This window comes from Typopeltis vanoorti, chromosome 12 (genome assembly GCF_054136105.1).
Source record: "Typopeltis vanoorti isolate ZY-2024b chromosome 12, IOZ_Tvanoo_1.0, whole genome shotgun sequence".
Classification (NCBI taxonomy): domain Eukaryota; kingdom Metazoa; phylum Arthropoda; class Arachnida; order Uropygi; family Thelyphonidae; genus Typopeltis; species Typopeltis vanoorti.
Window position 1 is genome coordinate 85,474,405 of NC_143560.1, and position 13,775 is coordinate 85,488,179.

Here is a 13,775-nt window from a genome sequence, read left to right on the forward strand (position 1 = left end):
GCCAAAAATATAAATTAAATAAAAACTGCAGCTAATAAATGGTGAAAGAAAATCGGCAACGATAACCATATGGGAACTGCAGAAAGGTCGCATTGAGTCATGAATTCCGATTCCCGTTATTTCATATGAACGAAAGGACAAAGCTATGATGACAATAACAACACAAAGCTCTGGACCAGTTATGTTTTGTTACGAGAATGCTAGACAGTGGCGGTGGAATAATGATATGGAAACATATTTTCCTGGCACTCCTCTAGCCCCTTAATACTAGTAGAGCAAGCACTGAATAATACCTACTACCTGAAGTACGCCCATTAATTTTGACCATTTACCTTGAATATAATGGATACTTCTAACAGGATAACGTGCCATGTTGCAGGGCACATATCGTCAAGGAATGGTTAATAACATAACAGGGATTTTACTTTAATGGATTTGTCCCCAGAGTCACCAGTTCTTAATCTCATTGAGCATCTTGGGGATGCAGTCGAGTGAAATGTTTGAGACAGGAATCCACCACCATCCGATAAATGGTTGGAATTGAAATTCCTTATGTCATTTAGGCTTGGATACCTGATGACAGAAATTCCCCCGGATGTTATTTTCATAATGATGCAGATAATATTAGGTGGTTAATGTGTAACAAAATAGCCACTTAGTAAATCAACTTGCAGAGTTTCTCAGAGTCCGTCTTTTATTCATCAATGCCATTTAAATGAAATTAATAGGCTGGCCTATATTTAAATTAAAATTTCAGTTAGCCATAAAATATATACGCAGGAATCAGAAAGGATTAGACTTTTTTTTTTAAAAATGTATATAAATTAACTGTCATAAAGTGCTAGTTACAAGATTACCTTCAGATAGGCTGTGTATCACAAAAAGTATAAATTATTGTTTTATAAATCTACCAACTCAAATGGAAAATGTCTAAAGTTTTAGACAGTACCAAAATACAGAGAAAGTTGACTGTCCGAACGACGAATATCCGAACCACAACTTCCTGACAAATCTACTTTTACTGCACCAGTTGTTAATGCTCAAATATTACTTCTGCCGCTTAAAGCGTTAGTTTCCGATTATTTATTTGAAGATATATGCAGTATAGCATAGATTTTTAATACTGGTAAAACAATTGATTGAATTGGTAAAACTTCAAATGAAATTTGCTTCAAAGTTCGACAATGACGATGGCTCTAAAAAAAAAGAAAAACTTTGAAAAAAATCCAATGATGAGAAATTACCAAGATGATGATGTTTATTTATGGTTTCTACAAAAGATAAGTCACAGCGAACCTATTTCTGGATCTCTGTTATGCAACAAAGCCGTTAGCATTGAATCAAAAGTTTGAAAGCTCATCTGAATTTAAAGCCAATACAGGATGGATGAAAACTTTCAAATCTCGTCACGGTATATACACAGTGTGCCTATTAAGTAAAGAGATTGATATTTTATAGGACAGTCCTTTGAATAAAAGTAACAAATATGTTTATAGTTATGACTGCTAGAGTGTGTTGAATCGCAGGCGCAACTTCCGAGTCAGGTAACGCAGCAGTTTTCGTGTGGCAACTGTTGAAGTAAGAGTGTGCGAGTGGAGCGTGCCAGAAATTGCATTATGGAGCAAAGAACTGTGATAAATTTTACTGTAAATTAGAAAAACCTGCTAAAGAGGTGTACCAAGACCTGAAAAAAAAAACGTTTATGATGACGGCCGTCTGAGCAGTGCACAAGTGTTCTGCTGGTTTTCAACGTTTAAAGAGGGGAGGAAGTCCCTCGATCAACCACAGCGTGGATCGTCCTCCACGAATTTGTTCTTGAGGACATCACAGTGAACGGTTAGTATTATTTAGGAGTAACGCAACGTTTGTACGCCAGCAATGCCACGTATCAGGAAAGAATTTCCCACACAACTGGTTTCTGTTGCACGATAACGCGCTCGTCCATGTGCGCTGCTGTGACGCAGCTTCTGGTTTCAAAGTGGATCTGTGTGATATTCCTCCTATTCGCCAGATTTGTCTCCCGCAGATTTTTTCCTTTTCCTAAAGATGAAGTGTGCCTTGAAAAGGGAGCTCTTTAGCGACATTGAGGACATCAGAACGTGGTGTGACCCAGAGATTGAAGGAGGTTCCGGTTCAGGATCCACAGCGCCTTCGAACACCTGTACGATAGATGTAAACGTTGTGTGCAGTTAAAGGGAGATTATTTTGAATCTGCAATTGACAATTCCAAGTATAGTTCTTTGTTTTGATATAATAATTGTTCTCTCATTACTTAAGGGCACATGTGTGTGTGTGTGTGTGTGTGTGTGTGTGTGCGCGCGCGCGTGCGTGTGCGTGATGTTCCTATTACTATTTGTTTTAATTCTAATATCTCACTGTTCTCATGGATTTGTAAGAAATGGAATGGAACACTGTTAGTATGGAATACGATATAAAGAAATGGAACACGGTAGCAGAAGTTTTAAAGAGTCTTTTTTTGAAAATAGCAGGGGAAGGTTTTTTCAAGGACGACATTCACATTGCAGATGAAATTGGTATTACTTGGAAGTCACTACCTCGTAAGAACGTGCTGAGTTTAACCAAGGTGATTCTAATGAAGAAGGAGAGGAAGCAGAGAGCGGACCCACACAGTTTCACTGAGCGAGAAACTGCACTGCCATGGAATTCAGTTCTACAATTTAAGTTACTGCTATTTAAGAGGACGAAAGACCTCGCTGAGAAAAAAAAAAGACAATATCACATGGTTCATAGAAAAATTCAAGATTACATATTTTAAAAATAAACCTTCCCCAGATTCGTTATACTCTTATTTATGCGAAATTACTTGTATTTGTTTATTTATGTTTATGTAATAAAAGTGTGATTTTATAGTTGAAACCTTGTAAAGCAATTAGGCAGTTCAAAATAAATATATGATAATATACATTGCTTCTTCCTAAATCAACTGTATTTTATAATACTTCATATTTCGAAATGCAGTAATAACTTTGCGTACAATAATAAACTGGATATTGATATTCTTATGTATGTTTTCTTATCAGAATTATTTGATTAACCGAGGCCAACCTTGGTCCAAGTTAGTGCGGATAATCAACGTTCTACTATAACGATGTTACATTTGCTATTTCAGATGAATTTTACTAACATTTAATATTCTAGATTATGTGTCAACGAGTGTAAATTGTAAGTTAGGAACATTGCAATCCAAGAAACAACTTTGTGATGACAAAAAAAGCTCGATATTAATATTTTCGAATACTGTAATTAGACAAATATGCTTAGTCTTGTAATTGTTATATTATTCAAAACACGCAGATTTAATTTTTATGCATTTGTATTCTTTGGATGTCTTTATATTAATTTATTAATATATTTTAGATAAGTAAAATACTTATTAAATAATTATTTATCAAAGTTATTTAATGAAAAAAGGAAATGCAATGAAAAGTTGCAGAGTGGAAACTACTGACATAAAGAGTGTTTCAGAACATATTGGAATAAACATAAAATAACCTAACTTGAAAGATATCCGATATTCTCAGCACCCCGAGAATATAAACAGGAAGGGAAGCAAGTGCTCAAGGTCACAGCAATAATAACAAAATATGAGATGCAAAAAGTAAGTGGCAGGATTTCCCCTCACATCACATCCAAAACCACTGCACTCTCGGATGAATAAACACACCGAGCTCACTGTGAAACAGGTTCATCATAATGGCAATAGATTCTCATCTCTCTCTCTCTCTCTCTCTCTCTCCACTGTACAGATAGATAGACAACGATTATTAAATAAAACTTGAATGCATTATATTATGAGCAAATTAAAACATTTATATAAGAAACAACCTGGAAATTCCAGATCCTGAACTTATGAAATAAATCTATGGTCTTTGCAGATTCTTAATAACTTAAGATGCTGATATTTTAAACTGGTTATCCATAATCATTGTATATAAGTAATAAACTTTATAAATTAACTAAAACATTTTTATTGCATTCCAGAATGTGTACTATATACGTCGTGTCATGTACTGCATATGTTCCATTTACTACATCACTATTTATTAGTGATAGTAGATATTCAGGTACAGCACAAATATAAAATATAGATGCAATGTACAGTTAATGATCAGAAAATGGCACACCAAAACGTCTACATAAAGTTTTTTTGACTGGATACAAATACGAACAAATATTATGCCAACTGAGAATGCTACATGTCATATGGAATTTAACTGCGAGTTAATTTTAGATGTTTAATTTACAGTTTAATATTCATTCGCAAGTCAACTGATAGCTCGTTCTTTCTTTCTTTCTTTCTTAAGTTTTCTTATTCTTGCAACCACAACTGTCTCGAAGATAAAGTGGTTGGCCCTATGCTTCCCAGCGTGTCCTATGTCTGTAGATGTGTGTGTGTGTGTGTGTTCACGGGGCCGGTTTGCCTATTCTGAAATACGAAAAACCCAAGTTTCAGGGTGAAAAAAAAACTCTACTTCCGTATGAGACCGGCTAACTCACCTTTCGTCAAAAGAGACCAGATAAAGGTTTCTCACGTCACTGACGGGAATCGAACCCAGGAGGCTCACTGATAGCTCATTTGGTCTTATATTACCTTTCTTTTGTCCAAAAATTAATTTGTTCTTATAACAAGAACAAGACCCGTACTTTTCACCAGTTTGATGGAAGAAAAATCGCTGAAGCAGGTAGGCATTTTCACGGTGATAAACATCTCAGGGGCCCATCTCCCTATATCAGTGGCGCACCCAGAGGGGGGGGGGAAAGGGGATCCGTCACCCCCCACAAAGAAAAGGAAAAAACACTAGAAAAATTTCCAAAAATATTTTCCTAATTAAAATTCATTTTTTTTATTTATGTTGCGTCGTGTCTTCTATTTCTATACTACTTATGAATTAGCGATCACCGCAGATGCTCAGTCATAGGTCGTATGCCCCCCCAAAAGGTTAAATCTTGAGCGCTCCCCCCCTCCCCCCAAGATTAAATCCTGAGTGCGCCACTGCCCTATATTTTCAAATGTAATTTCAAAATACAGAGCATCTCAAGCGGTGACTCTTTAAGCCTAGTCAGTTAGCGAACGACTAATTTTATTACAAGAATCTTATTCTTATTACAAGAATTTAAAAAAAAAAAAAAAAAAAATCAGCTAACGCCTTTTTATTCCCGTATACGGGGAGTAGGCGAGGCCATTTAGCCCTAGCTAACTTTTGGAGACTGAGTGGGCAGTTCAATCTCCACTGGTACCAATCAGAGATAGATGGCCCAAGGCTATCACTAATTAAGCGGTACACAGTGAAGAGAGACGGCTCAAATGTGCCGCCATCTCGTGGTCCCTAACCCTAACACAATATATTTAATGTCTGAAATAATGTGGGTTCTACGGTCGATTTTCTTGAGTTTACGGGACGAAAAACCTGAGTTTTCGGGAGGAAAAACCCGCTTGCCCGTGCCAGAGATCGACTAACTCGGGAACCGGTCGAAAAAAGGCTTAGAAAAATTTCCTCTAGTCGCCGACTAGACTCGAAACCATGTCTTCCTTCGTGTGGCCAAGCGCTGTGGTATGCAAACGCCACATTTTAAACCGTCAATTTTATTTTAAACAGGCCACAGTCTTCTACATTTGAAGTATTAAATGTAGTCAGTGAAAAAATTAGATCATTTCGAGCAACAAAAAAAAAAAAAAAACACTCCCACAAAACCTCGTTGTAATTACCTTTATTAATTCTCTTTCGTTACAGATACCTCTTGTTATAGTCACATCGTTCATCTAATTTCGATCAAATTTGGAATATAATTATAACGTACATTGCTAAAGGGCTCCCGAGAAATTCAACCTGATCGAACTAAATAAATGGAGGGAGAAGGGGGTGGGGGCTAGGAATAAGTTTCCTCTACAAACACCTGTACGACACGTGCTCTCTATACGTCGTATTATTCAATATTTTTACCTGTATTGTGGAAAGAAAAAAAAAATATATTTATTTATATTTATATATATATATAAATATAAATATATATATATATTTATTTATATATATATATATATTTATTCCCATAACTTGTTATATATATATATATAACTTGCAAAGAAGGAGAAGGCAATCCCATACACGAAATGCTGTTTAATCCAACAGATATAGTGGATGGGAAGAAAGTTGAGAAAAAAACAGAAAAAAATTGTTAACATTGGATTTCAAAATCTATAGATTGTACTCCTTCCGAAATATATGAGAAGAAAGACTGTTCCAGAAGACAGAAGTAGAAGGAACGAATGAAGAGGAAGAAAAAATTGCTCTCCGACTTCAAAGCTGAAACTGCGAGGGAGTGTTGAATAACTGTTGCACGTGTTTTAACAGATTTAGAAAACAATAGGGGAGTAAGAAACAAAGTATCTATGCCAATTTTGGATGAAATGTGACTATGGAAATAACTGTAGAAAGTGAAAGTAGTTGTTTCTTATGTTGCTTAATACCTCGCTGAAATTTTCAGTTCAACCTTGCAAAGAAGGAGAAGAAAGAAAAATACCGCGGTAACGGTTGTTGCTCGCATTGTTCCCAATTTCGTATATAAAAAAAAAATAAGCCACGTACTGATTCAGGAAGTAGAAAGTTGTTGCAGTTTAAAAGTGCTCCTTGGCTGACGTTATTGTTAAATTATTTAAAATGTAAATTCCCTTTAAAATTTGAAAGCTAGCTCATAACTGCAGCCAAACTCCTTCTTCAATACCTAGGGTTTTTTTTTAGATGTTTTTATGAGAGACGTTCTACGGCATGTGCTCACAGAAGTATTCATATTTCTGTCCAGCACGTGTGATGAAAATTTAAGGTGTTTTGGGTTGCTTGAAATTAGCATTGTGCCTTTGTTATCATATTATATTTGCTAATTGTGTGCATGTCTTCAATTTGATTTGTCCGTTTGAATAATGAAATCCAGTCTACTGTGTGAGGAAGCGCCTGTACCTCAGCATCTCACTTAGATAAGGGCAGATACAATAGTTCCCTGACGAAATACAAACAGGTATCCTTTCCGTCACGAGACATGATTGCATTTAACCGCAAATAATTTTAGCTGATATACCCACGAATCTATTTGAAAATCACCAGCTTATTTCATTTTGCAAATGACAATTCAGTTGGTGTGACCTTACTAAAAACAAAACTCATTTTGGTAAATGAGTTTTGTTTTTGAATACCTTGAAATATTTTAATAGTTGTCAATACATTTTCAGGTGACAAATGCATCAGCAGAAATGATGTTATTTCCAACTAAACCGTGACAACGCATAAGAAAAGGCACCAGATGGAAGGACTTGACCTCGTGGCTAGAAAAAGTTTGGAGAGAGGGAGCGAATCATCCATCCTAATTAACGAGCTGTTTTTGAAAGCTGCCTATTCGGATGATAATGACTGGTCATGGAGACATGTTATGGTAAAATGAAAATCATTTATGATTAAATTATAATCATTTATCGATTAAACTAATCGATAGAAATACAACAAATTTAAATTAGCTTTAAAAAGTACAATCATATCGTGTTCTTAGAGTTAAAATAATAATTATAAAAAAACACTAGGCGAAAGTCAGTGGCTAATTTTAATTTCTTCACATGGATAAATGAATATGATGTGCTCAGGCGATATTTAGGAGACATAAGAATCGCAGGCGAATACATTGGCCCAACATCTGTTTAATTGTTTTTAAAAAATATAAATAACTAGAAAAAAATCTCAGCCTCATTCAGTTCCATAACTCAATTAGAATTTTATTTGTCTAATAAAGACAAAAGACACGGGGCTGGCTTGTCTGTTCCCCCCCAGAACAGGCAAACCGGCCCAGTGAACACACACACACACACACACACACACACACACACACACACACACACACACACACACACACATCTACAGACATAAAATACTCCCCCCCCCCACCACCCTCGGCGACAGGCCAGTTGGGGTTGCTTTAAAAGTCGCAGTAATGTAATAGCGGACCCTCCACAACTGTGGAATAAAAGCGCTAGAAAGAAGAAGAAAACTTCGTTTCTCAAGACAACATATCTAAATCAATTTTGTTTTCTTATTACAAACTTTCTGCAGCCAGCTGTCTCAGACAAATTTTCGAATATTTCAAGGTACAGTGCTAATTCCGAATTTTCAAATTTTATCAAAAAGTATTAAGATCCGTTTGTTTTTTAGAATGCTTGAAAAAAACATACAATAAGATAACATTTTTTCCAACTTACTGTCGATAAAAATATATTTGCGGAATAAATGACGCTTGTAATATAAGCTAAAAATATAAAATACAGACAGTTATTGTCTTTATACTTTTCTCTGATTTTTAATTTTGAAGAGCGATGTATTGTTTCGCTTCTATTTTGAAACGCCATAATGTATGCGCTTCAAATAAGAAGCGCCATATTCTCTAAGACCACAATGTATTAAACATTGTGGTCTTAGAGAATATAATAATAACGCAAATGATTGTTAATTGAAAACACTTCGTAACAGTCAGCTTGAACATTTCCTATTTTCTAAATGACTAATGATTAAACTTCGTCAAGAAAGGTCACAAGCGACCTTCAAATGTTCAGAAGCTTATCTATTGCCTTATATACATATATATATGTATATAAGGCAATTATAAACATGAATCCATTAGTCATATTAAACTTTTTATAACAGCTTTCTATAAGAAACACATGCACAAAAAACATCTTTCTTGAATCAGAATTAAAGATCAGATAAAGATCTTTTAAAATGCTGTATCAGGACCAGATGAAAAAAAGGGTAATTATGACATGTGGACTGAATAATGTTCATCATAATTGTAAATAACATTTTCGCTTTTTTTTAATTAAGAAGCTATATGTATGCATAAGTGTGTTTTTTACGAGCAGAAGGAAGATCCGAATTATAGATTTGAGAGAAGGGATGTGTTTCTAGGCCTAGGTTTTTTCCAGGGTTAGTCAACCATTGGAAATGACTAACGCTCGGATTTTGAATCCAACAAGTAAGCAAAACAGACCGTGCAACTCCACACAAGTGTTTAAATACTGTGAGGATTTTTTATATCAATTCTGGACACCAGAGATTTCGAACCTCTCTTGTGATAATAAAAAGCAACTTGTCTATATGTGACACTCGTGTGCTGTGCATGTGAGCAAGGTCAAGAGAAAGAAGGAGGAACCTATATATTTAATTAGCATTACAAGCTGGTTCGACAGGTTTGAAGCTGGACTATGAAAGGATGTCGACCAGCAGGTACACGTTTTATACACTAGAGGAAATTAGTGGAATAATGGAAGTTAGTAGAGCAGATGAAAATACCTATTACGGAAATTATAAGACAGAAACAGAACGTCAATGAGAAAAGACTGAAGTGGGTCTATGAAAAATGAGTCACCTCTTAACGGGATTTCCTTTTCTGGACAGCATCATTTCTAAGGAAGTTTCTTATGCACCACCCCAAATGTGAGAACAACATTCTAATGCTGTGCACGCGGAAAATGTATATACGGTGTTAATAGTTATAAAGATGGGAAATGGTCTTGAACTGAAGAAAAAGCCAAGATTCGTGGAGGCTGAGAAGGATATATATGCTGTGCTTGAGAGGAAGGAGTAGGGATTAAGCCAGAAGAAAGAAAGGGAGAGAGAGGGGGGGGGTAGGTATTATCAAGAAATAAGGAACATAAAGAGATTAAATAATACAATATGCTAACTTTCTATGGAAGGGACTTCAATCTAAATCGCAAGTAAATAACATTTCTTAGCCTCCCGGAGGACATTTTTTTCTTTCTCCCATTAAGGAGACTGTCAGGTGTTCTTTATTCATTTCATGCTATTAAAAATGATAAAATTAGCGAGCGTAAACTTGCAAGAAGCTAAGAACATCAAAATTATAGAACCAGATGTTCTGGGGAAACCACTCAGAGTCTTCTGGATTTCACTTCGCAAATATACGTAGTCTTTGTTTACAACCACAACGATATTCATTCATCCAGTCTGCCAAAATGCACCAACATTTTCTTTAACTCAAATTTCAACTTATTCAAACACTACTTTTACCACATCGGAGAGCTTCCAACCTATAATCTTATCTCTTTTTTTTAATCTCTTTTTTTTTCTGAAAGTTTCTCAACCCATTCTATGAAATTCATGTGATGTCTCTATCGCTCTTTCCTACCTTTTATCTAGTCTAACTTTCCCAATAGCGAAGTTTCTAACACTACTTTCTTTACAATTGCATTGATCAGTGATAAGATTTGTTGTCACTGATCTTCAAAAATTGTTCAACTATCAGAATACCAGACTCTAATCATTCACGAAACACTCTTGACCTCTTCCTTCCTTCTAAGAGCATGATGGATACTTTTTGTCCTTCAGGCAACTTGTGGGAGAAAAGATCAATACTGTACCACAGTCTAGTATTGATCTTTTCTCCCACAGAGCAAGACTCTTACCGCCACTGTCACCCACATGTTGTCCACCACTCTCACCCACATGTTGTCCACCACTCTCACCCACATGTTGTCTGATATTATAAGAAATCATATTATAAGAAATTATTAAGATAAGAAATTATTAAGATAAGAAATTAAGATTATAAGAAATTATAAGTGAGACAAACTTTGTGACTTTTATACCTCATTTCCTTGGCCGAACTATTATTTTCGTCCTCCTGACTCAAACAGTTGCACTGAACGCATTACCGAAACAACTCTTATTGGTATGGAAACATTTATTCCCCAAATTGCACTCCGAATTTTCACATCCTGTCAAAGAGTTGATACTTCAAAAGGTGGGCCAAAGATGTGCGAGAGAAAAAAAAATCAGGCGTCCCACAATTGGCTTTCTTCCATCTTCATTTAGTGCGAATACCTTCTTCTTATTATTCCTTCCCTCCTCTTTTACCTTGCGGTGTCGAGGTCTTTTTATTCATTTAACTGCGACCGTATCTCGAGGATATGGTGGTTAACCCTATGCTTCTAGTGCTAACGTTTCCTAGTCCTGATGGCATTTTCCCGAGTATTCTGGTTCACAATTGATTTCTGTTACATGTTGCCTTTTTTTATGCTCTCTCATTCCACTAGCATCTTTTCCACAGCCTGGAAATTAGTTCCTATTCAAACTAAGAAGGGTGATAAATCTTTACCATTATGTTACCTTCAATTTTTGTCACCCTAATTCTCTTCAGAATAATGGAGAAAAACATCAACACTCGACCTCTACGATTCCTTGAATTGTCTCAACTTAATAAACCGATCTTCATTCATTCCTTCTACTGCAGTCATTTCGATTAATCTCCCCACCTTATGTGTCTTCCCCCTCCTCATACTCTTCAACTTCTCGTGTGGGATCACCATTACAAAATACCTATCGATCTCCAGGTATATACAGTATATATATATATATATATATATATATACTGTATATATATACTGTATATATACTGTATATATATTTTTATTTTTAAGATACCTAAAGTTGAACAAACCTGGTCTTGTGCATTAAGCTGTTTCTTTTAGACAGAGAGCACATTAGAAAAAGACCAAAGTCGTACATAAAAACTATTTCCTATTAGAAGGATTGTAAGAAGAAAACTGTTAAAATATCTGATTACTGATTATTAACTTCGCATGAACGCATTCTTATCAAAGAATGCACCCAGTTAGGTATCGCTGTCTTAAACTTTCCCAGTTTTGGAAAAATGTCTATTCAAATACCCATCCCAATTTTAACTAGTATTCATTTATATATACTGTACACACACACACACACACACACACACACACACACACACACACACACACACACACACTAAATAGCAGTTTCCTTTGGATTTCAATTTTTATCATTGATTAAGCTCTCCTCATATTGCAATACGCGCATGCTCCTTTGTTTTTTTCTTTTAATTATGTTCTATTTGTTCATAATCACTACAGTTATAGTTTGCATTGAGAGTAATTGAGAGAAAGTTAGTTGAAACCTAACATTTAATAAAAAGAAGTACATTCTTGTTGTTCTGTTTAAGTAATAATTTCTAATGTTAGTACCTCACGTCTCAGTACTTTGTTATATTAGTAAACAAACCCATTTTGAAATAAGATTAGTTTAGAATTAAGCATTTTAATTGCGTACACTTCAAGTATAATTACGTATTTGATGATCTTAATTGAACTACTGCATTAAAACTTACTTGTACGTGGAAATCAGTTTATAAGTGGAAATCGGTTTAAAAGTTTGCTGATTGATTTTCAAATCTCAATGGACAAAGTTCTCTAAGGAATTAATAATTAGAGCTTCACACTAAAGATGATTATCATTAAAAAGACACGAGTTAAAGCATCATTCTGTATCTGAAACAAATTAATTAATCGCATTAATTATGTATTTCTTATTCTCGTATTGTCACATAGTTATGCACGCCATAACTTAAATAATTTGTAATTAGTAAAGTTCTAGTAGCAAACGATCTTCCTAAGAATGTTTGATGCAATTCAGAAGAGATAAATCATATTAATTGATGATTCCCCCCCCTCTCTCTCTCTCTCTCTGTGTGTGTGTGTGTGAGAGAGAGAGAGAGAGAGAGAGAGATTCACATCAATCTCACAGACGTTCAGTTTCTGCCTTTTGTCTCTCTTCTATCGGTATTTTCATGAACAATGTTTTGCTGAACAGGCCGTTATCATTCCTCCACGACTCTAAAAAAGACAAGTATCTGCTGATGAACATCTATTTACTGTCTAGATTCAAACCTACCAAACAAACACTTTTCTACTTACTCTTCCTCAGTTTTTTTGGAATAGCATCCCTCCCTCCCTCTCTCTCTATCTCTTTTATCTCAACCTTCAGACTACTTTTTGAACAACCTTCAGTTGTTCAAAAAACACGTTAAGAGATACCGGAAGATGCTAGCGATTGTGATAGAATTAATTAGGGATCATGAACTCAGGAGAGAAGGTCATTAAGGGTTTATGAAACTAGTTAGAGGAGAGGATTCTGGGAATGTAGAGGATGGGAACGAAAGAACATCTATGAGAGTTTCTTTCGTTTACCTTAGGGTGTTTGCCTGTTGGACGATGGGATATGGATCGAGAACTGGGATAGTTTTTTTTTTTTTTTTCCTTTGTCTCGTTCCTGTCTCGAGTGGTAATGTCAGTTATTACTGGATAATTTCCTGAAGATATAGTTTTTTGTGTAAAGAGTAGATAAGTGAGGTTCCTATGTTTACATTTTTGCTTCTCTCTCTCTCTCTTTCTCTCTGTTACCCCGTGAAAGAGAGAGATTGGAAACTTTCTTACTGGTATATTAGTGTCTGCTTTATCATGCAGTCATCTATTTCTGGGTATTTTTTGAAGGTGAGTGTTTTTTTTTTAGAAGTTGAGCCTGCACTATTTCTTTGTGTGTGGGGAAGGTTATATTTTGTTCTGAGTGTTCGATTTTCCTAACGACACCAATCTCGTTAGGAACATCAAACACTCAGAAGAACGCTACGGAGGAACTGAAGTATAAAAGGCGTTAAAATGCATTAATTATACTTTTAAGTTGTGCTTTAGTAGTTATGTAAATACGTGATTGACACTCTTACATGACTGAGTTTAAGGACAAAAAATGCCATTTTTAAAACTATTTCATTTCTGTTTTTTTTTTCTTGGGCGGGGTAGGTGACATAGCTTTCTTTGCTTTCGTGTTTTTAGCATATAAAAGCCTCCAAAAATTGAGATACAGCATTTCATCCTTTTAAACTTAAAAACAATC

General features: G+C 35.3%; 1 protein-coding gene and 1 long non-coding RNA gene across 4 annotated transcripts in view; one reads left to right on the forward strand and one right to left on the reverse strand.

Moving 5' to 3' along the window:
- Positions 1-13,775, reverse strand: part of LOC150100954 (uncharacterized) — a 184,037-nt gene that overhangs the window by 105,546 nt on the left and 64,716 nt on the right. The window lies entirely within an intron of this gene.
- The window catches only part of LOC150100955 (adenylate cyclase type 2-like), a 176,415-nt gene that overhangs the window by 46,009 nt on the left and 116,631 nt on the right, over positions 1-13,775 (forward strand). For 2 of the 3 annotated variants that reach the window (XM_090401092.1, XM_090401093.1), the window contains exon 2: positions 7,244-7,443. The exons of the other annotated variant lie outside the window; for it this stretch is intronic. In XM_090401092.1, coding sequence (XP_090257218.1) covers positions 7,315-7,443 — 129 coding nt within the window. In that variant the 5' untranslated portion in view covers positions 7,244-7,314. The remainder of the gene's footprint in view (positions 1-7,243; positions 7,444-13,775) is intronic. 3 annotated transcript variants of the gene reach the window in all.